The 23,224-nt window shown below is 28.3% G+C and overlaps 1 protein-coding gene and 1 long non-coding RNA gene across 4 annotated transcripts in view; one reads left to right on the top strand and one right to left on the bottom strand.

The window, feature by feature from the left end:
- Dad (Daughters against dpp) overlaps positions 1-23,224 on the bottom strand; it is a 74,890-nt gene that overhangs the window by 32,445 nt on the left and 19,221 nt on the right. For all 3 annotated transcript variants that reach the window (XM_075291922.1, XM_075291920.1, XM_075291921.1), the window contains exon 4: positions 4,231-4,278. In XM_075291922.1, the coding sequence (XP_075148037.1) occupies positions 4,231-4,278 (48 nt within the window). The remainder of the gene's footprint in view (positions 1-4,230; positions 4,279-23,224) is intronic.
- On the top strand, positions 814-13,042 carry LOC142222010 (uncharacterized). Its single transcript, XR_012718242.1, has 2 exons — positions 814-1,032; positions 12,682-13,042. It is a non-coding gene; the product is annotated as an uncharacterized LOC142222010 (long non-coding RNA).

Genomic DNA, 23,224 nt, shown 5'->3' with positions numbered 1-23,224 from the left:
CAGGGTATAATATAGTCGGTCCCGCCCGACTTTAGACTTTCCTTACTTGTTTTAATTGGAAATATTTTGGTGAGTTTTTTTTTCTGTGCATAATAACCATAATTTAGTAATAATACTTAGTGATCCTATAATATAAACAATGTAACACCCTATGGTGCTAACGCCCAAAATCAAGCTGGTTGACCATAGAAGGAAAATTAAAAGTTTTCCTATACCGAAATATTGTTGCACGAAGGACGTGCAAAATGAACAAAAACTCAAAACAAACACTACAAATATTCTTGTTTCATTGGTCTCGGTATGTTCAATGATTTTTTTGTATATATAAAAAAAAAACGCAAATATACAAGCGGCGCCAACAAACCGAAATGTTTATTTCTTCCATCACACCATACAGGCATTCATGAGGCTGATGTATTGCAAAAAAAAACAAAAAAAAAATTATAAAAAAATTAAACAACAAAAAGCCCATCAGCAGAATTAGGTTAGCAAATAGCAGCAGAACAGTGGGATAACCAGATAGGCGGGTAAGAGCGGTGGGTGTGTCGCCGCTGTCGACGCCGTTCATTATTATTTGTTAGCTTTTAAAAACAAAACAACAACAACATTACGGCGCCACACACTGTATGCTTATTTTTCGTCGCTTCTTTTCAAAGAAACGGAAAAAACAACTACAGCAACAACAAAATTATTAATAATAACAATATTTGCAAATATTTTGAAAAAGAAAATAAAACAAACCGAACGTTTACCGACTGTATGTATTACCCACCAACCAATCTATAGATTGCCGTTTAGTCAGTTGCGCGAATTTGACTTAAAGCGAATTCTCTTAAAATAAAATTCACGCGTCACGTATGCACTCAGGAATGTTTTGATGCTTATCATCATCATCATCATCGTTGCCATCATTTGTGTTCGTATTCATCTCGAATCTCTTATTTAAAAATTGAATTATTGTGCCAACAAAAAGAACTTCATTCAAGCGTTCACACAACAATTTGTTTATTCATCTCAACAATGTTGGATGAGGTGTGTAGATTGCAATATATATTTGTTTTTAGTTTTTTTTTTTGTATCCAAAAATAGAAAAAAATCTCCGCTTTGAAAAATGTGTATAATTTTAAGGTGGGCCGAAGCAAACGATATACTGTCATTAATATGCGAAGAAGAGTCTATATTTAATTTTATTTATAGCAAAATTTAATGCTAAGCATATTGAAATATTACCCAGTTAGCGTTGGAAAACTCCAATATAAGTAGATTATATAACGAATGTAATATTAAAATATCATTGTAATATGATTTTTATGATATTAAAATTGTTTTTGAATACGTCCCAAAAAACACAAGCATTGGTGAAATGTTTATATTCAATAAGCTTTCAAACATTTTTTCAAAGAATTAGCTTAGAATTCAATTTGAGAAATTGTTTAGAAAGTCGCGTTCTCAACAAGGCCATTTGAACTTATGTTGAAGATGGGATTCACTATCAAATTGATATGGCGTTACCTACGAAAAATGTTCATCCCTGTGTTTGTTGGGGTAATTAAAAAAAAGTAAAAAAGTCGAAGTAATGAGTTACACCATCATCACTTAATGGGGTTTGGTCCGACTGGACCAAAATTGGTCCAAAAAATTATTAATTTTTATATTTGATCCGATGGTCGGACCAAATGGAATTTGGATGATTTTGGTCCATTTTCGTCATATCGGTAATTTTTTAAAAATTTTCTATAGAAACTAAATTTTGACAAAATTTTCTGTAGAAATAAAATTAGGACAAAAAATTCTATGGAAATAAAATTAAAAAAAAACTCCATAGAAATAAAATTTTGCCAAAAAATAACTTTAAAAAAAATTTGAATAGATACAAAATTATTCAGAAATTTTGTTCAGGAAGAAAATTTTGTAAAAATTTTATATAGAAATAAAATTTTGCGATAATTTTCTATAGAAATACAATTTTGCGATACTTTTCTATAGAAATACAATTTTGACAAAATTTTCTATAGAAATAAAATTTTGCGATAATTTTCTATAGAAATACAATTTTGCGATAATTTTCTATAGAAATACAATTTTGACAAAATTTTCTATAGAAATAAAATTTTGACAAAAATTTTTATAGAAATAAAATTTTGACAAAATTTTCTATAGATATAAAATTTTAACAAAATTTTCTATAGAAATAAAATTTTAACAAAATTTTCTATAGAAATAAAATTTTGATAAAAATATCTACAGAAATAAAAAAATTGACAAAATTCTTTATAGAAATAAAATTTTGACAAAATTTTCTATGGAAATAAAATTTTGATAAAATATTCGATACAAATAAATATAAATAAAAATTTTATAAAATTTTCTATCGAAGTAAAATTTTGGAAAAAATTAACTATTAAATGATATTAATTTAATTTGGAAAATGGTCCGCTTGTACGAAATTTGGTCCAATTTCGGAAAAATGTTGATCCAAAATAAAAATTCATTGTGGCAACGCTGGTGAGGACTAATCGACAGACATAAATCTCTCAACGAAATGGCTGGCCAGTCGACTATTCACCTCATATGGTTATCATGTCACATGTACATGTAAAGTAACTGTGTCGGTGGAATTACAATCTTTGGGCGTATATTTTAATTAACTTCTTAACTCCCGATCTAAGGTTGTTTCAGTTTTCGATACTACACAGAAAAAAAAATTCACGAAAATTTTTCCAATTAAAATCTTAATTGCGTTTTAACAATATTCAATTAAAACTTTAATCGAATCAACAAATTGTTTAATTGAAATAAAAATCAATCACACAAATTAATAGTATCAATTAATTTTTTATTAGGATCAATTAATTTTTTAATTAATACTACCATTTCTGTGACTGATTCGTGATTGAATCAGAAATTTTTTTGTGTGTATTGATGAATAAAACTTATGAATTATGTGTCCTCATAACTCGTCACACCCAAAAACAGTGAACCCTCTATTTCACTAAAGCCAATTTAACTTTATTTCAGTTCATGTTATTATTATGTTTGGAGAAAATTTCTTTTACTCTAATAATTTTTTGCGTACGTTAGTTAAATGAACTAAAACACGGGAAAATTATACACAAATGAAGCATAAAGATTTACTAAATTCGTACTTCTCACAAAATAGCCCATTATTTCTTTAAATTTGTAAATCTTACTACAAATGAGCCCATCATGAATTTCGTATGGTACTAAAGACATTCTTGCAATTTTGAACTCCAATTTTTTACTTCAAACTAAACAAATTTCTTTAACAAGTGAACAAAATTAATTATATCTAATAAAATTTCTTGAATTTGTCGAATAATATTTATTTTTGTGATATCGGCATAATGTCAGCGTTTGTAATACAGTTAAAATTTTCTAAAAATAATCAAAATTTTCTAAAATTAACCTAAACTTTTCTTCCTGGTGGGTTCACTGTTTTTTCAGTGCATTACTTCTTGATTTACTCATGGAACACTAATAGAAAAGATTACGTTTCGAAATCGTGAACGGACGGTAACAAATTGAAATGGAAACGTTCACAAAAAATCATAACGGAATGTTAACAGTTTAGTCCACGGACATTCGCGATTTCATGAACGGCTTTCGTTTTTCTTTGTCAATGAAAAGTCTTAAAATATTCGTTAAACGTTCTTATGGCAACTCCGTCGGTGGTGCAATGTGCTAAGGCGACTGTTAACGTGTATGGGACAGACAATACAGGTTCGAGTCACGGTAGCGTTTTTTTTAATTCGTAACCATAGGTTAGGTTAGGTTAGGTTATGTGGCAGCCCGATGTATCAGGCTCACTTAGACTATTCAGTCCATTGTGATACCACAGTGGTGAATTTCTCTCTTATCACTGAGTGCTGCCCGATTCCATTTTAAGCTCAATGACAAGGGACCTCCTTTTTATAGCCGAGTCCGAACGGCGTTCCACATTCCAGTGAAACCACTTAGAGAAGCTTTGTAACCCTCAGAAATGTCACCAGCATTACTGAGGTGGGATAATCCACCGCTGAAAAAAACTTTTTGGTGTTCGGTCGTAGCAGGAATCGAACCCACGACCTTGTGTATGCAAGGCGGGCATGCTAACCATTGCACCACGGTGGCTCCCATTCGTAACCATAACCTTTTCAGATGAACCATTCATGTTTTTTCTATGGGTGTATGTAATATTATATTTATTGTTCAATAAATACACAAACTTACCTTCGCGTCTTTCCATCCTTTGGCTTTGATACGGAGGTGGGGCACTTTCTGAAATAAAAATAAATTTTAAAGTGCTTTAATACAGACTTCAAGTATTACTTAACATATTTCTTATTTAAGGTTTTTTTATTTCCCAAAAAAATATTTCTAAAAGATATTATCAATTACACGCAAAGAAAAAACGTTTGGAAAACGTGTACCGGTAACGGTTTTTAGAGTTTTTTTGTAATCAAAAAAAAATTTTTGTTACAAAATTGTTATTTTCACAATAAAGAAAATAATTTTTTAACCAAAATCACAGTACATTCCGTTTATATCATACATTGTTCTTTTCGGACTTTAAGTCTTTAATAAAACACATTTTGAAGTTTCATGGTAAAAATTTAATATAGTAGTATGTAATGTCGAACATTTTTTCGGAATCTTCCTAATATAATTGGAATATATTAAAAAAAAAAACTTTTTGTGTTTGGTCGGAGTAGGGATTGAACCCACGACCCTTGGTATGCAAGGCGGGCGCTACGGTGCCCAACTAAATTTATGTTTCTGTTAAATAAAGTTTCTTTAATCGGCTCGTGCGCGCCGAAAACTATGCTATATAAACATAACTGTGTGACTGTTGCTTGTGCATTGGTGGCTATAGCGAAAATTGTCTGTTGATGACAGCTGCGTAGCCCAGTGGATAAATTTAAAATTAATTAAATATATAAAAAGTGTAATCATTTCTTCTAAATTGTTAGTATTACAGAAAAAGGTGGAGGTGAGAAAGAGAAAATACAACTAGCCAGAAAAGAATTTTCTTTTTTGGATTAGCCTTTATGAAATTGTTTTTACATCCTGTAAAGGAATAAACGTTTATCACAAAAAGTATATACTTTTCATCCAAATAAACTTCCATACAACAAATGTGAAACGATCTTTGTTTGTCAAAAATTTCGTTTCGTTTTTTGCGTGTAATATGATATTTTCCATTTCTATGAGTAATGGGAAATACCATGAATAAAACATTGGGATAATGGATATCGAAAACGTTTTTTTGTGTTTCTTCGACAGATTCAAAAAAATTTACCCCAAAAAAACGTTTTGCAATAAACATTGTTATGTTCCTCATTTTTTTTTTGTGGAAAATGAAATTAAAAGAAGACATTTCTTTACTGAGGAACAAAATGTTAACAAACAAAGTTTTCTTTGACGCTACAAAAATTTTTTTTAACAATCGTTGCATCGTTTGTCCTCAATTCGGATTTAGGTGATCTTTACATTAAAAAGAAATTTTGTTTGAACTTGCATTCCGGAGGAAAGCATTTTTTCTAGCTGATAACGGACCGATGTGCTGCACATCCGTGGCCATAAAATCTTATTAAGGGGTAACAAGTAGAATTCATGATTTAATCATTCATACTTTTTAAGAATATTTAGTCTATAGCTAGTTTAAGATTTAGTATATAAAGTTGAAGATATTTTAGAATAAATCACTATCTTACAAGCACTCACCACGTAAAGAGAGTTTTTTTTATTACTTTAAAAAAATGTTTCCCAAACTAAAATATTTAATTTGTTGGAAATTACCTAAAATTTGAAAATACACAAAATTTGCGTTATTTGCATTATTTATTATAAACATTTTGTTATTGCTTTTTAAATGTTTGTTGTTTTTTCTGCTTGTGTTATACTTACTATAATACACCGTCCCTAAAAGAGTAATATGGATATTAGCCTATATTCATTTGGGTATAAAAATATTATAATAAATTTTAAAATAGACAGCAACCAACACAAAAAGTTTTGCTTAGGAAAATGCGACAAGTGTATCCACCTCTGTTCATATTCATAAGTTTTGTTATAATTTATTGTTATGGTTTTTATGACTATTATTGTTAATCTTATTTTTTATTTTGTTCGTATGTTCATTTCATTCGCCAAGACGCATAGATAGCTCATTTTCGTTGTGATAGTATGACTGATGGTTGTTTAAAAATTCATTCATTAAAAAAAAAACGGAGGGTTTCAAATAAAATTAGATATTTTATTTGAATTTGAGTTTTAAAATTCAATTAAATATTTTAAGTTTGAATCGCGAAGAGAATGATTTGGAATTTATTGTATAGTTTTTTTTTCAATAAAAAAAAAATTGTGGTTTTGAGAAAGCCATTTTTAGCTTAATAATAATTAAATTCAGGCGAGCAACAGATAGAGGTAGTTTTAAATAGCATCGCATCTTACTGAGTCATAGACCCCAAGGGTTAAGATGAGCGAAACAGCTGATAAGAAATCTTTAGCATACAGCTTGAATTTCTGCTATTTAATATTACACACATTGTTAGTCACCACTTTGGGTCAAATTTTTAATATTTTCCTTGTTTTTGTTTCATAGAAAAAAATATAGTGAATTTAAATTTTATTGTCAACTTTTGTTTTGCTGCTTTGTTTTTGTCTCCGTCTCTTTTTTCTGATTTTGTTGGCTTCTTTCTTATAAACAAATTTGTTATGGACTATTTTAGTGGAGTATGATCTCATCTTGTGAAGACATAGAATACTCAAATATACATACAGATAAATTCATATGAATATATACAATTGTATATATGTAGGGGTTCATATATATGTATGTATATATTATGTATTATTTATACTATTCGTAAAATCACTCACACGCGCCATCAAGCCCCCGGCATTTAGACAGACGGAAAGATTGAATGAATTTGGCTAACTGACGGATTGACTGAAGCAACAATCCAACGAATGAATGAACAGATGACGATTGTGGTGATGCTTATGATGATGGCCTAATCTTGAACTTGTTGTCTTTGTAGTTTGCATGTAATGGACATGTGATGAGATGCAAAACATTTTTAACGTGTTTTTCTCTTGTCCGTTTCAACGATACAAAAATGTTAATCATTTCATTAAATTTAGTAAATTAAACATATTTGAAATTATATACACTGGCAGAAAATGTTTCGTAATAGTTAGTTTAATATTTTTGGATTTTAATTTTATAATTAGTTTCAATAATAAAATAAAATTAAATTAAATTGAACTAAATTAAATTAAATTAAATCAAATTAAATTAAATTAAATTAAACTAAATTAAATTAAATTAAATTAAATTAAATTAAATTAAATTAAATTAAATTAAATTAAATTAAATTAAATTAAATTAAATTAAATTAAATTAAATTAAATTAAATTAAATTAAATTAAATTAAATTAAATTAAATTAAATTAAATTAAATTAAATTAAATTAAATTAAATTAAATTAAATTAAATTAAATTAAATTAAATTAAATTAAATTAAATTAAATTAAATTAAATTAAATTAAATTAAATTAAATTAAATTAAATTAAATTAAATTAAATTAAATTAAATTAAATTAAATTAAATTAAATTAAATTAAATTAAATTAAATTAAATTAAATTAAATTAAATTAAATTAAATTAAATTAAATTAAATTAAATTAAATTAAATTAAATTAAATTAAATTAAATTAAATTAAATTAAATTAAATTAAATTAAATTAAATTAAATTAAATTAAATTAAATTAAATTAAATTAAATTAAATTAAATTAAATTAAATTAAATTAAATTAAATTAAATTAAATTAAATTAAATTAAATTAAATTAAATTAAATTAAATTAAATTAAATTAAATTAAATTAAATTAAATTAAATTAAATTAAATTAAATTAAATTAAATTAAATTAAATTAAATTAAATTAAATTAAATTAAATTAAATTAAATTAAATTAAATTAAATTAAATTAAATTAAATTAAATTAAATTAAATTAAATTAAATTAAATTAAATTAAATTAAATTAAATTAAATTAAATTAAATTAAATTAAATTAAATTAAATTAAATTAAATTAAATTAAATTAAATTAAATTAAATTAAATTAAACCTAGGAAATAATTTCTTAATTACAATGACATTTTTCATTATATGATTTAATAATGAAACATTGTATACCAATAATGAACATTGTCTTATTGAAATAATTTCTTTATGTTAATGACATAATTTCATTCATTTTTCATTCAAATTTAGTTAAATTTTCCGTGTGCAAATAACCAAAAGTGTTATGTTTGTCAAACATAAGCTATTAAAAATAAAATCAATAAAAAAATGCATAATCTCCTTTAAGCTATAATTTGTTCGCACAAAAATTAGGAGTGGCTTATTTGATGCTGACAGCTATTTAAATAATCAAAGGTTTTTTAATTGCACCATCAGCAACAACAAGAGCAATATACAGTGAAACCTCTCAAACTTGAACACTCTGAAAAGTGGAAATTGTCTTGAGACGTTTGTAATATTAACACATTAAAATTGAGCTATCATAACTGGACAACTCCCAAATGTGGACAAAATTTAGGCGAGCGTGGATGTCCACTTCTGAGAGGTTTCACTGTACTGGAAACTTCAGAAACGTTTACTGCATAAAATTACACAAATATTTATTTATTTATTTAGTCTATGCTATCCTTATCCTATCCTACATATCCTTATAGACTTCACAATAAATTAAATTAACATCAATTAATTACTAAAGCATAATACCATGTATATGTTATAAAAAAGAGACCATATAACAGTAAGAACAATTTTATGAATTTGAATCATCTTTTGTTGAAAAAAGTTTACTAAAAAATAGTTTTCAAAATATATTTTATATTTTAATAATGGTAGAATTTTAAGCAAATAACGTAGCTCTAAAATATTAAAAATATATATATATATTAATCCCGAAATTAAACTCAGCGCAAGGTTATTTGCCTTTTTACAAAAGACAGGAAAACTGGTATCTGGGCCTGTCCGCACGAATGCCACAGCTGGTAGAATGTAGGTAGAACGGTAGATTTTTTAGATTGGTAGAATTGTTGATGTTTTGGTACATTTTGCAAAATTTTCCTCTCCACTTAAGAGCTACTTCAGAAATTTTCTATAGGAATAAAATTTTGACAAAATTTTCAATAGGAATAAAATTTTGGTAAAATTTTTTCTAGGAATAAAATTTTGACAATGCCACAGAATGTTATCAAACATGGTAGATTTTTTAGGTTTGTAGAATTGTTGATGTTTTGGTAGATTTTGCAAAATTTTCCTCTCCACTTAAGAGCTACTTCAGAAATTTTCTATTGGAATAAAATTTTGACAAAATTTTCTGTAGGAATAAAATTTTGACAATGCCACATCTGGTAGAATGTTACCAAACATGGTAGATTTTTTAGGTTTGTAGAATTGTTGATGTTTTGGTAGATTTTGCAAAATGTTCCTCTCCACTTAAGAGCTACTTGAGAAATTTTCTATAGGAATAAAATTTTGACAAAATTTTCTATAGGAATAAAATTTTCGTAAAATTTTTTCTAGGGATAAAATTTTGACAATTTTTTCTCTAGAAATAAAATTTTGGCAAATGTTTCTCTAGAAATAAATATTGATACAATTTTCTCTGGGAATAAAATGTTGACAACATTTTTTATAGAAAAAAAAATAATGTTGACACAATGTACTATAGAAAAAAAAATGTTGACAAAATTCTCTAAAGAAAAACTGTTGACCAAATTTTCTATGGAAAAAAATGTTGACAAAAATTTTCTATAGAAATCAAAAACTGAAAAATAAATATTTTTATTTGGTTTTTGGTAAAAATTTCTTCAAAAATTGATAGATTATTTTCGGATCGAGTGGCAACCATGCGTGTCCAGTGTGAGTGTACACAAAACATGTTTTTCTGATTCAATCACGAAATTAATTGATCCAATTAATTTTTTAATTGAAATATCTTCAATCACTGAAATGATAGTATCAATTAAAAAATTAATTGATCCATTTAAAAAATTAATTGATGCTATTAATTTTTGTGATTGATTTTGGTTTCAATTAAAAAATTTGTTGAATCAATTAAATATTTTATTAAATATTTTTTAAAACTCAATTAAAAATTTAATTGGAAAAATTTTCGTGAAATTTGTGTCTGTGTGCAGCAGCAATATTCTTATTGGGACACAAATTAAATTTATACCCTGACCATATTGTGGTTTACTATAAAAAAATTCATAATGATAAAGAACCGAAGAATTAAGTCAATTAAAGTAAAATTAAAGGCTTGTAATATTGTAATAAAAATCAAAAATTAATTAAACTAACTAAAAATTTAATTGCTCTATTATTTAATTAAAAATTAATCTAAAAAAATAATTTTGTTATTTAAGCCAAAACCAATTTTCTAGAATAGTCAAAAAATGTATTTGTTATAAAAATATTTAATTAATTTTTTAAATTGGTTTTTGTTAAATATTTTTTATATCTACATTCTTTGCTTGTGTTTCACCATGGGGACACAAAAATCTATAGAAAAATATTTCCTTAACGATTTGATTTTTTTTCTACTTAACATGGTCAAAATAAATGCTCATCTATATCCATTGCACCTGTTTAAATCCTAACATACTAAAATATCTTAAACATAACCATATATTTCATAAGATTATAATTAAACAATAGCCATTGTTTTGGCTTAACAATAGAGTGGGTTTTAAGCATTTTTTCTGCTCACTAAAACATTCTTTCGTAATTAAATGATGGTAAAAACATAATTTGATGTTCTCCTAATCGGCCATATCAAGTTTTAGAACGGTGCCGGCGCAAGCGCATCTATCAAAAGACATTCGTTGAACAATCCATCAACCATGTTTTAGTGGAATATGTGATGACCAAAAGATTGGAGTTTACATAGGCTACAGGCTATAGTTGATTGTTATTGAATGGTATGATGTGAATGAGCGGTGCATTTGAATCCCCTTGGATTTAATGCTGGTGGAGATCTTCAGGGGTATCGATTTTTCATCGTCATGTTTTGACGATAGTTGTTTTTTTTTTCTTTCTTGAAGATGCAAAAAAAAACACATCTATTGTTGTGCTGGTATGTTTTTTGCTTATGATGGTACTGGGCACTGTTGCCTTTTGTGTAGTTGAAGTTGTTCTCCATTTTAATTTATGTCAGCTTCGTGACGTCGTGTGTGCGCTTCAAGGATGCCATTCATTTTGGTTAACAAGCCTCAGCATCCAATACAACCAAAAACAATCTCTCTATATAACGTGGATCGAATAGGGATGTACTATGGACATTTAGTTTTTTTTTGATTAGTCTGAAATCCCGATTGGTTTCCCACTACGGAGTAAATATGTTTTTTTTTTTAGGATTCCGTATAGTTTCTTCAAATTTGTATTGACATATTTTCGAATAACTAATTGTAGTTTCATTGTGCCTTCTCCGGCCCTCGGTACAATTTTCCATTCCTTACTCAAATTTTTGGACCATCCAGGCAAACATGTAGAAATTGTAAAAAAAATAACAGAAAACAACATTTTACAATGGTATACCTTCTTTGAAAGTTGGATTTTAGTCCCATGACTACCATAGACTCTTGAGTAAAACTATAACAATCGTCAATTGTAATGGAAAATGTACCAACAAATTTTGGAAGTATTTTGCCATCACTATTATTAGGAGAGCCAGTTTCATATTTTGTGAAACGCTATGAGTAAATATACACTAAAAAAAATATTTACGTAATATTAAAGATTACGCAACCTAAATTTTAGGATGCAAAATTTCAAAAAATTAAGGACAAATTTCTTTAAAATAATGAAATTTTAATTAAAATAAAGTTTATAATCTTTGCTTCAAAAATTTTTTTCATTAAATTTAGGACACAAATTTTGCTGGGTTAGTGACTTGGCGTGGTACAACTTCCCCATAGCGCCAACACTTTTCCGTGTTTCAAAACATTTCCAAATTTCTCACAAAACTGGCCTCATTACAGAATGTTAATTTTTATAACATTTTCCAAATTCTTAAAATGGCATCCCTATACTGTATTCTGAGGGTTACCAACGGCAAGGAGATCATTGAGATTTTATACCCACAAATCGTGGCAAATTAACTGTGCAGGCGGACGGACATGGGTTGGATGATATTCGCCCATTATCTTAAGTCTTTACTTACATTTAGTGTTTGTTTTCTTTTTTGTTAATCTTTGAAGTATTCCTCCTCATTGCCATCATCAAACATACAACACAAAAATCGCTCATTTCAATATCATGAAGAGCGGCCGTAGTCACAACAGCAGGTAACTAAAACAGGTAGGGAGACTAAGCCTTAACCATTCCTGAACGAAACACATGTTAAGTAACGAAAATTGTCCATGAACTGGTTGCGGGAAATAAGCGCAATTGGTGTTGTATGGAAAAATCATGTCTTTAGGGGTAGGATTCCTTTGAACATAACTTGCAAATGTCCGGTATTGTGAGTAGTTTTTTGCTTTCGCTCTGCTTGATTTGTTTAGTCAGATTATGGCAGATGAGATTCTTGCCAAAGCAATTCTTAGAAAAAGACATCAACTTTTATTTGTTTCTTTTTTTTTAATTCGCCAAAAATTAGTTCACTTCTGCTGAAGATGTTGACGTGGGGATATAGATAGATGATAATAGCCATGTGAGACAAAAGAAGAACAAAGGAAGAAATGTCAAAAACCAATCATCAGTGGTCGTCATCATCATTTGGGCCATCAATTTCTGAGAGTTTTGTATTCAAGCTGTATAAGGATTCAAGAGAAACCTGTATATAAACTTCATCATTGTTTGTGGATAGCCTTTCAACAGAAATCTGTGAAAACCTGATTTGACAACAAAATCTACTATCACTGTGATGAGGTCCCAAAAGAAATAAATAGAAGAATGATGATAATAAGAAGATTGTTAAAAATTCGGCACAGTAAAATCAATAAATGAAAAACAAAAAATTATTTAAATATTAAAACTATTAATATATTTTGTAAATTGATTTATAATATACAATTAAATAAATAAATTTAGATTATGTATTTTTTTTCAAATTCCCGATGAAGTCTTCCAATGAAAAGTCTAAATATTGAATAAATAATATAAACAAATTTGGCAAAAAGGTGGCACAAAATGTAAACTGTATGATATTTAGTGGCCCAACAAAAACGGGACACAAAAATATTAAAAAACTGTGTCAAACGGTAATACTGCGTGGGAACATATGGTCTTTAACGCGAAAAAACGAATTGCGATCACGTTTGCCACAGTTGGTAAAATTCTACCAAAAATGGTAGATTTTTTACTGTTTGGTAGATTGATAGAATTCTTGATGCTTTGGTAGATTTTCCAAAATATTCCTTTCCAACTAAGAGGTACTTCACAAACTTTTATAGAAATATTTTTAATTTTTGTTTTTATTGTGTTTTTTTTTTTAGAAATAAAATTTTGATACAATTTTCTATAGAAATAAAATTTCGACCAAATCTTCTATAGAAATAAAATTTTGACAAAATTTTCTATAGAAATAAAATTTTCTATAAAAATAAAATTTTGACAACATTTTTTATAGAAATAAAATTTGACAAAATTTTTTTATAGAAATAGAAGTTTGACAAAATTTTTAATAGAAATAAATTTTTGACAAAATTTTCTATAGAAATAAAATTTTGACAAATTTTTCTATAGAAATAAAATTTTGACAAAATTTTCTATAGAAATAAAATTTTGACCAAATTTTTTATAGAAAAAAATGTTGACCAAATTTTCTATAGAAATAAAATTTTGACCAAATTTTCTATAGAAATAAAATTTTGACAACATTTTTTATAAAAATAAAATTTTGACAAATTTTTTTATAGAAATAAAATTTTGACAAAATTTTTTATAGAAATAAATTTTTGACAACATTTTCTATGGAAATACAATTTTGACAAATTTTTCTATAGAAATAAAATTTTCACAAAATTTTCTATAGAAATAAATTTTTGACAAAATTTTCTATAGAAATAAAATTTTCACAAAATTTCCTATAGAAATAAAATTTTGACCAAATTTTCTATAGAAATAAAATTTTGACAACATTTTCTATAGAAATAAAATTTTGACAAATTTTTCTATAGAAATAAAATTTTGACAAATTTTTTTATAGAAATAAGATATCGACAACATTTTCTATAGAAATAAAATTTTGACAAATTTGTCTATAGAAATAAAATTTTGACAAAATTTTCTATAGAAATAAAATTTTGACCAAATTTTCTATAGAAATAAAATTTTGACCAAATTTTCTATAGAAATAAAATTTTGACCAAATTTTCTATAGAAATAAAATTTTGACAATATTTTTTATAGAAATAAAATTTTGACAAAATTTTTTTATAGAAATAAAATTTTGACAAAATTTTTTATAGAAATAAATTTTTGACAAAATTTTCTATGGTAATACAATTTTGACAAATTTTTCTATAGAAATAAAATTTTCACAAAATTTTCTATAGAAATAAATTTTTGACAAAATTTTCTATAGAAATAAAATTTTCACAAAATTTCCTATAGAAATAAAATTTTGACCAAATTTTCTATAGAAATAAAATTTTGACAACATTTTCTATAGAAATAAAATTTTGACAAATTTTTCTATAGAAATAAAATTTTGACAAATTTTTTATAGAAATAAAATTTTGACAACATTTTCTATAAAAATAAAATTGACAAATTTTCTATAGAAATAAAATTTAGCAAAATAATATTTTTTTGTAAATACGTTTTTTTTAATATTAAGTGGGAATATATTTTGTCAAAATTTTGTTTCACTCTTGTCCTAGTGTTACACTACTTGCATCTGCAACAAATTTCGAAAATGTTGCACCTTTCATTAGAATCGAAAACGTGCAATTCTTACACAAACCACTGTATTCGAGCACATGCATATACTAGAGGTGTGCACGTGACACGAAATTGTCGTGACTCACGAAAATTTTCGTGATTCGTGCGTGAGTCGTGAGTCACGCTCATGACAACAGCGTGAGTGTGCGTTAGCGTGATTAACAAATCAAAATGTCGTGCGTGACCGTGAGTCACGAATATAATATCTTCGTGAGTGTGCGTGAATTACACTCACGAAAATATTCCTGCTCACCAATATAAAACGCTTAAGAGTTAAATTCAATTACAATTTTAGTGACACCTGGGATGTTAAGAGTTTAATAACACTATCGATTTTAATAATGCTCATGTTTTCAGACACTTCGGTAAGGTAAATTAATCATAAAATTATTCGTGAATCACGATATTTTTCATGAGTCACGGTATTTTTCGTGATTCACGACGTTTTCGTGCGTGAGTGTGGGTGAGTACAAATTTTTTTTTTCGTGAGTGTGTGTGAGCGTGAGTTCTACCAAAAAATATCTTGCGTGAGTGTGAGTTAGCATTATTTTTCAGTCGTGAGTGTGCGTGACTATTTCACTTCCTTATGAAGTTGGTCCCATCGCTAATATTTAATGTGTCCTGAGTTCGTCAGACTGCTAGTAGGGCTGTCGTCTGAGATATAGTGATTCGAGTTATTTGTTTCTTCAAATTTCTAGGAATTACTATTTAGGGTACGAAATCATAAAACCCCAAATGATGCAGTAATAAAGCAAACCAAAATTCATTGTGAAACCAAAATTCACATAACTACATGCAATTCTTAAAACTGTTCTTTGAAGTGTTTCCCAAAAGGCAACTCTATATAGAATCCAAAGGATGGATGGCTATTATATTCCAATGATAAAGTCAAGAAGTAGAAAAACCACCGCAACAGCGCATCAATTCCACATTATACAATAAAAAAAAAAAATAAAGGAGACAAAAAACGACCACAATAACAACAGATCGTTCATCAATTCCAAGAATTGTAGCATGTACCATTGATGCATTTTAAAATCGGAGGAAAAATACGATACGATAATGTAGCTCCCATTATGGCCAACAAGATTTGATGTGTACGAAAAAGAAAAACAACAGCAACAAACCAGGAGGCTAAAATCAAGAATGACAGTCAAACCAATGAAACGGATGGACGTATGGGTTGGTTAAGAGGAAGAAGGAAGGACGACAGTAAATGACTGGTTTGATAGCTAAGGCGCCATGTGCCCCAAGTCTGTATGTGTGTGTGTGAAAAGAATGAAGGCAAGTATATTTTCGGGATTCTATACGTTGTTACGTTGATGGTGGGTCATGTTGTTGTTTTTTTTACGAGTATACGATTACTACCTCTAATATTGGGAATTTGTGATTTAGCTGGAAGGTTCGTGGACATAGCTTGGGCAACACAACATGTTCCGAGAGAGATCATTAGCTGTTGATGCCGCCGTTTGGTTTGCTACATGTTTTCATCGACATGGGCATCAACAAACAGTAAAACAAAAGAGGAGGAACATTAAAGCGCATTCCGATGTCTTCAATTCAAAGAAAAAAACCTTTTACATATTCATTTAGAATTAATTGAATGAATGTACCTAGGTTGCTTCCCTACTTAACCCTTTGTTGTCGTTGTATAGCGCCATCCATTTGTGGGGTCGTTTGCATATTCTCGGAATTTTTTTTTTTAATACAAGCGATAATTTTGCATAGAGTGTATGTGGTAATAAATTGAATTTTAATATTTGAATTCGATATCTGATCTACTTAAAAGTTTAGTATACAATATGACTCATTTAAATCCAAAGATATTATTCTTACCGGAATTTTTGCATAACTCAAACAAGGAGGTAACGTACCTTTATCATTAGCGGATTGCATTATAGAAATTCCACGGGAGTATTCGGAAAATAAGTGGAATCTAAATCTAAATGGAATGAAGAAAACGGAAATTGGTATACATGACCACTACTGCAACAAAATGGAATGGAAAACTACACAGAAAAAAACATCACCAAAATATTTCCCATTAAAAATTGATTAAAGGTGAAAACTGTATCAATTAATAAATTAATTGATACAATTAACTTTTTAATCAAGACAGAAATATAAGTTAATTAAGTCAATGTTTGAAAATATTTAATTTGTAATCAAAAAATTTATTGACACAATTAAAAACTTAATTGGATAAATTAATTTTGTGATTGAATCAGAAAAAGATTTTTTTGTGTACAGAAATAATAATGGAAGCTCAAGAAAGGAGGACGTTACACAAAAAAAAAATTCTATATGAATTAATTGATTTTGAAAATTAATAGAAATTTAAGTTTTTTATTGATTTATGAGCCTTTGGGGAAAAGACTCGACCAGATTTATTTAACGAATGTGTTATAGAATAAATTTTAACTCCAAAGAGGAGTTGAAAAATGTCACTACAAAGACAAATAGGGCTGTGAATAAATTTGTTTGAGTTCCCAGCAGAAAAAAAACTGGAAGTTGTTCCACAAACATTTCTTTTAAAGCACATCCCAGGATCCCCTATAGATTTTTTCCACTTCCGATGCAGTCCTTTTGGACAAGTCTTTGAAAGTACGAATTAGGCCGTTTTTAAGTGAAAATTTAAGTTTTGGACAATTAAATTTCGCAAAAACAATAGAAAATCAATAAAAGAGTAAAAAAAATAAAAATACAAAATCATCCCCGGTGGGATTTGACCATTGCCGTTTGACTTTTTCACTTCCAAGGAAGTTAATTTTTAATTGTTTATTGATTATTAATGGAAAAAAATTAATTTATACAAAAATGTATGCCGAAAAAAAACGATGAATAAAGGTGGGTACACTGAAAAAAATATTTACGTGGTATTAAAGATTACGCAACCTTAATTTTAGGATGTGCAATTTACACACTATTAAGGGCAAATTTTAGTTAAAAGTAAGATTAATTAAAAGAAAGTTTATAATCTTTGCTTTAAAATTTTTTTTATTAAATTTAGGACACACATTTTGAAAATTTGCGTCCCTTCGTTAAAATTGCATGTCTTTAAACTAAGGCAAATTTTCCTTAAAGTAAAGAAACACATTTTTGATTTAAAGAAATCGTCCTTAAATTAAATGAAATATTGAATCTTTAGATTTAAGATAAAAACGCTTCAAATATAAGCTAAGACTTATTTTGAGACTTTAGCATCTTTGGTTTAAAGTTTTTTTGGAATTACTAAAATATTTTTTACTTCGAAGTCCGTCCGTCATAATTTGGATTTTTAAACTGGAATTTGTGTGTACGTGAATAGCGGTTGAACCTGGAAAAATATACTGGAAAAATAGAATGAAAATTCGATAAATGACATTAATTTTATAGATCCTACACTGAAAAAAAGCATTCCCGGTTCCGAAGATTTTGTCTTTACTTTAAAAATTTTGGTATTGATTCCGAGCCAAAGATGCGGAGAATACAAGTTAGGATACTTTTAAGACACAATTCTCTTTTAAATTTGGGTTTTGTGTACTTGCTTCTAGGAAGCAAATTTTAATTTTTCGCTTTTTCAGCTTTTTTTTCTTCATATGGTATCAAAGTCCTTTAAAAATGAGTTAACGACAACTTTAGTTTCCAAATTAAGACTCGACTTTCAGTAGAAATTATGCAATGTTTCAAGTAAAAAACGTCTTTACAATAAAGTATTGAAAAACATGTCCTATATATATGTCAGTATAGATTTAAAGCCAGATAGGTCGCAAACTGTTATGGTCCCAACTGACCCAGGTTCAACCTCCGGTGGAAGCGAAGAAGTTTTTCAATTTGTAAAAATTAGATAATAAGAAAATAAAAGTGTAACAAAAAATACTGATAAAAATAAAAAGTTAAATTGGAAAAAATTTTTGTTTAATATTTTTTTAATTTCTTTATACAAATGAACTTCCAAGGCACAACATCTAAAGCAATGCAAAGGATCCAAAATGGAGTACTATGTCAAGCTCATGTAAAATTCATTGGAGATGATCCAAGTTTGCACTACTTCCGGATCACAAATTGGGAATCCAAACTACTTTTTTGGAAGTTCTTTTTCTGCTGGGCTATAGTGTTCAATTACTAATATCTTTCTGATATTCATATTAAATTAAATTAACATTACAATAGACATAATGACGCATTATCGATGCATATACAAGGAGGAGAAAATAGACTTTTAATTTAATAACAGATGAGACGTCAAAACTCCCCTTGAGAATATATATTGCTTATAATGTAAGAAAAGATTCTTTAAATTATTGTCCTAATGAATTGTTAGACATCCATAAGACATCACAATACGTAATATGGTTAATAACTTGCATTTTTTGTTTTCTTATAAGACTTGGATATATCCAGACCACCATGAAGTACAACTTTTGAATGATGTTGATGTTGGGGGTATATGTAGTGCAATAAAGGTAAAATAACCAACAAACATGCAGGCGGTCACAAGCATTCACATTCCATCGCTCCCCTGTGAATATTGCTCACTATAAATGCCTATGGTGTCCAACTAATTTTTTCCCCCTTTTAAGTTAAACGCTTGGTTAAATTACACATCAACTAAGCTTAATGTGAGAGATGTATGGTATACTCTTTTGCAGTGTTGCCATGAAAACAAATGTGAAAACTCAGCTCCCCAGCAAAAAAAAAAAACGTCGCCAAAAATTTGTTAAAATGTTCTTTTTGGATCCGGCTTGTCATAGAATGGATGTCAACCATTTTAACAGCCGTTGTACTGAATATATATCACTTCTTTAAGTGGATCCGAATTCAATGTTTTGGGTGTGAATTAAAAAGTTTTGTGATATTTTGATAAATAAATAATTTTTAATTTTTTTATGATTTTTAATGCATTCTAACGCTTGTCTATCTTATTAATCAATACATGAAATAAAAAAGTTAAATTATCGTTTAAAAAATATAAAAAAGTAGTTAAAATAAAGAACATCTTTTGGAAGTACATTTTTGGAAGTGCTTTTAAAGTTGTACCTTTAGAAGTACTTCCAATTTGTTTTGCTGGGTTGTTACATTTAGTAAACCAATCATGTGAAAAATATATTTTTGGAAATTGGATATTTTCATAAGACACAAATCTTAAAAAGATATCTCTTCCAAAAAATGGAGGAAATTTTTCGTATTTTGAAATCTATTAATTAATTCATTTAAGAGATAAGAAATCCATTAATTAGGGTAATCACAATTAAACCTTCTCGCCTTAAATGTCACAATCATTTGATCTACAAGGAACTAAGAACAGTGTAAGTATATTACATATCGAAAAAATCTCCTGAATTTATTTCCTATTTGTTACCCCAAAAAAAATGTTGGGAGTTCTTCTCAAGGCACAACTTTAAGAGAACTTCCAAGAATGCCCTCTCAAAGACGTTCTTTATTTTAACTGCACAGAAAGTTCATTTGAGTCAATTTTTTTTCATATTTTTAATCGGAATTTTATTTATTTATTTATTTATTTTTTCAAATAGATTAAAAACAGATTAAGAATTAATAAAATGGTACAAATTATTTAAATTTAGCCAAAAAAAAAAATGTTAAATCCTTTCCAGAAAATTTGCGAATTTTTTGAAAATATTTGATGACAAACGTTCCAGACAAGCGTTATAATGCATTAAAGATCATAAAAAAAATTAAAAACTATTTATTTGTCAATATATCACAAAATTTCTTAATTCACATCCAAAACACTGAATTCGCCTCACACCTTAAGAAGTGAGGCAAATTCAGTGAAGCGGCTGTTGAAATGGTGGAGATTCGTCCTATGACAAGCCCATGTTAAATTCATCGCTTCTGCGTCAATTTGGCACCACTTCCAGATCCAAAAAGAACATTTTCACTACTTTTTTGGCGACGCTTTTTTGCTGGGATGTTATAAAATAAGAGTTTAAAAATATACATACATATACAGTGAAACCTTTCCGAAGTGGACAATTTTCATAACACGTTTCATATATTATCACATTAAAATTAACTTCTTATAATCATAATTAATTCTTATAATCATAATTTATTATTAAGAATAATATTTTTAATAATATTGCTTAAGAATAATATTTTTTAGCTCCAAAAGAAAATTTTGGTTGTCTAAAATTACGTAAAATTACCACTAATACACACTTTCAATAGTATTTCCTTGGATTGTTTCAAATGTATTGGCAACTCTATTCCAATATAGTAATAAGTTGACGTTTGTGTAATGGCAACATGCGGACGAGAGTACGGTGACTTTGTGCTTTCATGTTTTTATGTATGATTGTGTATATGTACACAAGTGCATTCAAGATATTCGGCTAAGAGTGACGACCACATTTCAAACTCACTAGCCTGCCTTTCGTTAGAGGTTCATTCGTTTGATCACACACATACAGGCTAATTGGAAAAAACGCACACAAACGCATGTTTTCCACTCAATCGGAGATAACCGTCGTCGTCGTCGTCATCGCACAAGCTCTCTGGCGGCGCTTACTATATGTATATATGTACATTGTGTCGGTGATACAGACAACACAACGACGGCGACAACAACGAGTATTTATGGCTGTATCCACGTAAAGTGGCGCCAAGCATATAGGCGCCGACAACCGACAGACCACACTTTTAAATAATGCTGGCGTTGTTGTTTTATTGTAGTCGTTGCTGGTTTATTTCGTTTGTTATTGTTGTTAGTGCTTTTGTAGCTTCGTTTGTTCGTTCTTAAGTTTTAAGGCAATTGTTGTTATTATTGTATCGAGCTATTAAGTTTTGCTTTTTGATTGTATAGCAAAGCTGTCTGGACGAGTGACTGAGTGAGTGCACAACTAGCAACAACAATACGACGATATAATTTTTTTTATAGCTTCATCGAATCATACTTAGGATGACGGCGACGACGACGACGAAGACAGTAACAATGAATAAAACAAACAATCAGACATTTTCCAAATTGAAATTAACTGATTTTAACTGAATCAAGTAATGACCATTAAATTCTTGTTAAGAACTTACAAAGTTATACAGGTTCTCAACACCACACAGAGTGGAAACAAACTCTGTGGCTATGACCTCATGGATAAACATATATTTGTGATTAAGCCAATAATGAGGTGATGGCGTCTGAGGGTGCCCCTTTATTTGGGATATTCCACTTGTTAAGTGGCTATAATCTTATAACAAAGTGTATTTAGTCTTGTAACCCTTGCATCTTTCAACGTTCCATTGCCATGTAAAGGTTAAATGAACAAATCAATTAGTACTAACGATATAAGGAAAACATACTGTCTTAACTGCAAAGGTTTCTTGGTCTTAAATTATGGTTTCGTTTTTGTCAAAAGTTTTATTTTACTATTAAGCATTATTTTTTATTTAATATTAATATTTTATTTTATATGCCTAAAACTGTTTGCTCTTTTTTGTGCTGGTTGGTCAAGTCGTGCTGGAGTAGATGCAAGTACAAAATGCAAAAAGTACTCAACAGAGAATGAAGCCCACCCTTTTTTGTCGGCGGCGGCGGCTTGACGGCTAAGCCGATATAAATTTGTCCATTCGGCGGCTGACAATTATCCAGTTTAAATTCAATTTGAAGTTATTCGAATGGTAATGAGATTAGTTGTACAACCAATATTACAATCAAATTTACATTTCGTTTAAATTTTCCGAGCTAAATTTTTGTAAAACTGTTCTAGCAGTTTAAAATTGATTGATTGTGGGTGGAAAGTTCAAAATTTTGGCAAAAATACGACAATTAATAATACATTTTTCTGATTTAAATAGATATTTTTGATTAATTGGCGGCTAAATTTGAGTCGAGGTGAGTCGACTGGCAAAAACTGGTCGGCGACGCGACTCGGCGTCTTCATTCTCTGGTACTCATTCAATTATAATTGTTTGTTGATATTAACAATTCATCGGCTAATAAATCTAACCATTTCACTTTTCTGCATTTTAGTGTTGGTAAAGTAACGATTACACGCGCTCGTTACAGTCTAATTTTTTGAGTACTCGTTACTAGTAAATGAGTGCTCACCCTGTAGGAAGTCTAGGGATATGTGTCTCCATGTCAACACTTTTGTCAACTATTATGGTGACATTGTCGATAATTTGTCCACAGCTTGCCTACAAATATTTCACTGGCTTTAATGTGTAGAGAAATGTATGCCAAATGAGCGTTAATGCTTTTTCTTCATTTTCATTGTTTCGCTTTGTTATGGTGACATTTTCAACAATTTGTCTAC

This window comes from Haematobia irritans, chromosome 1 (genome assembly GCF_050003625.1).
Source record: "Haematobia irritans isolate KBUSLIRL chromosome 1, ASM5000362v1, whole genome shotgun sequence".
Taxonomy (NCBI): domain Eukaryota; kingdom Metazoa; phylum Arthropoda; class Insecta; order Diptera; family Muscidae; genus Haematobia; species Haematobia irritans.
This window is presented reverse-complemented; position numbering and strand designations above follow the sequence as displayed.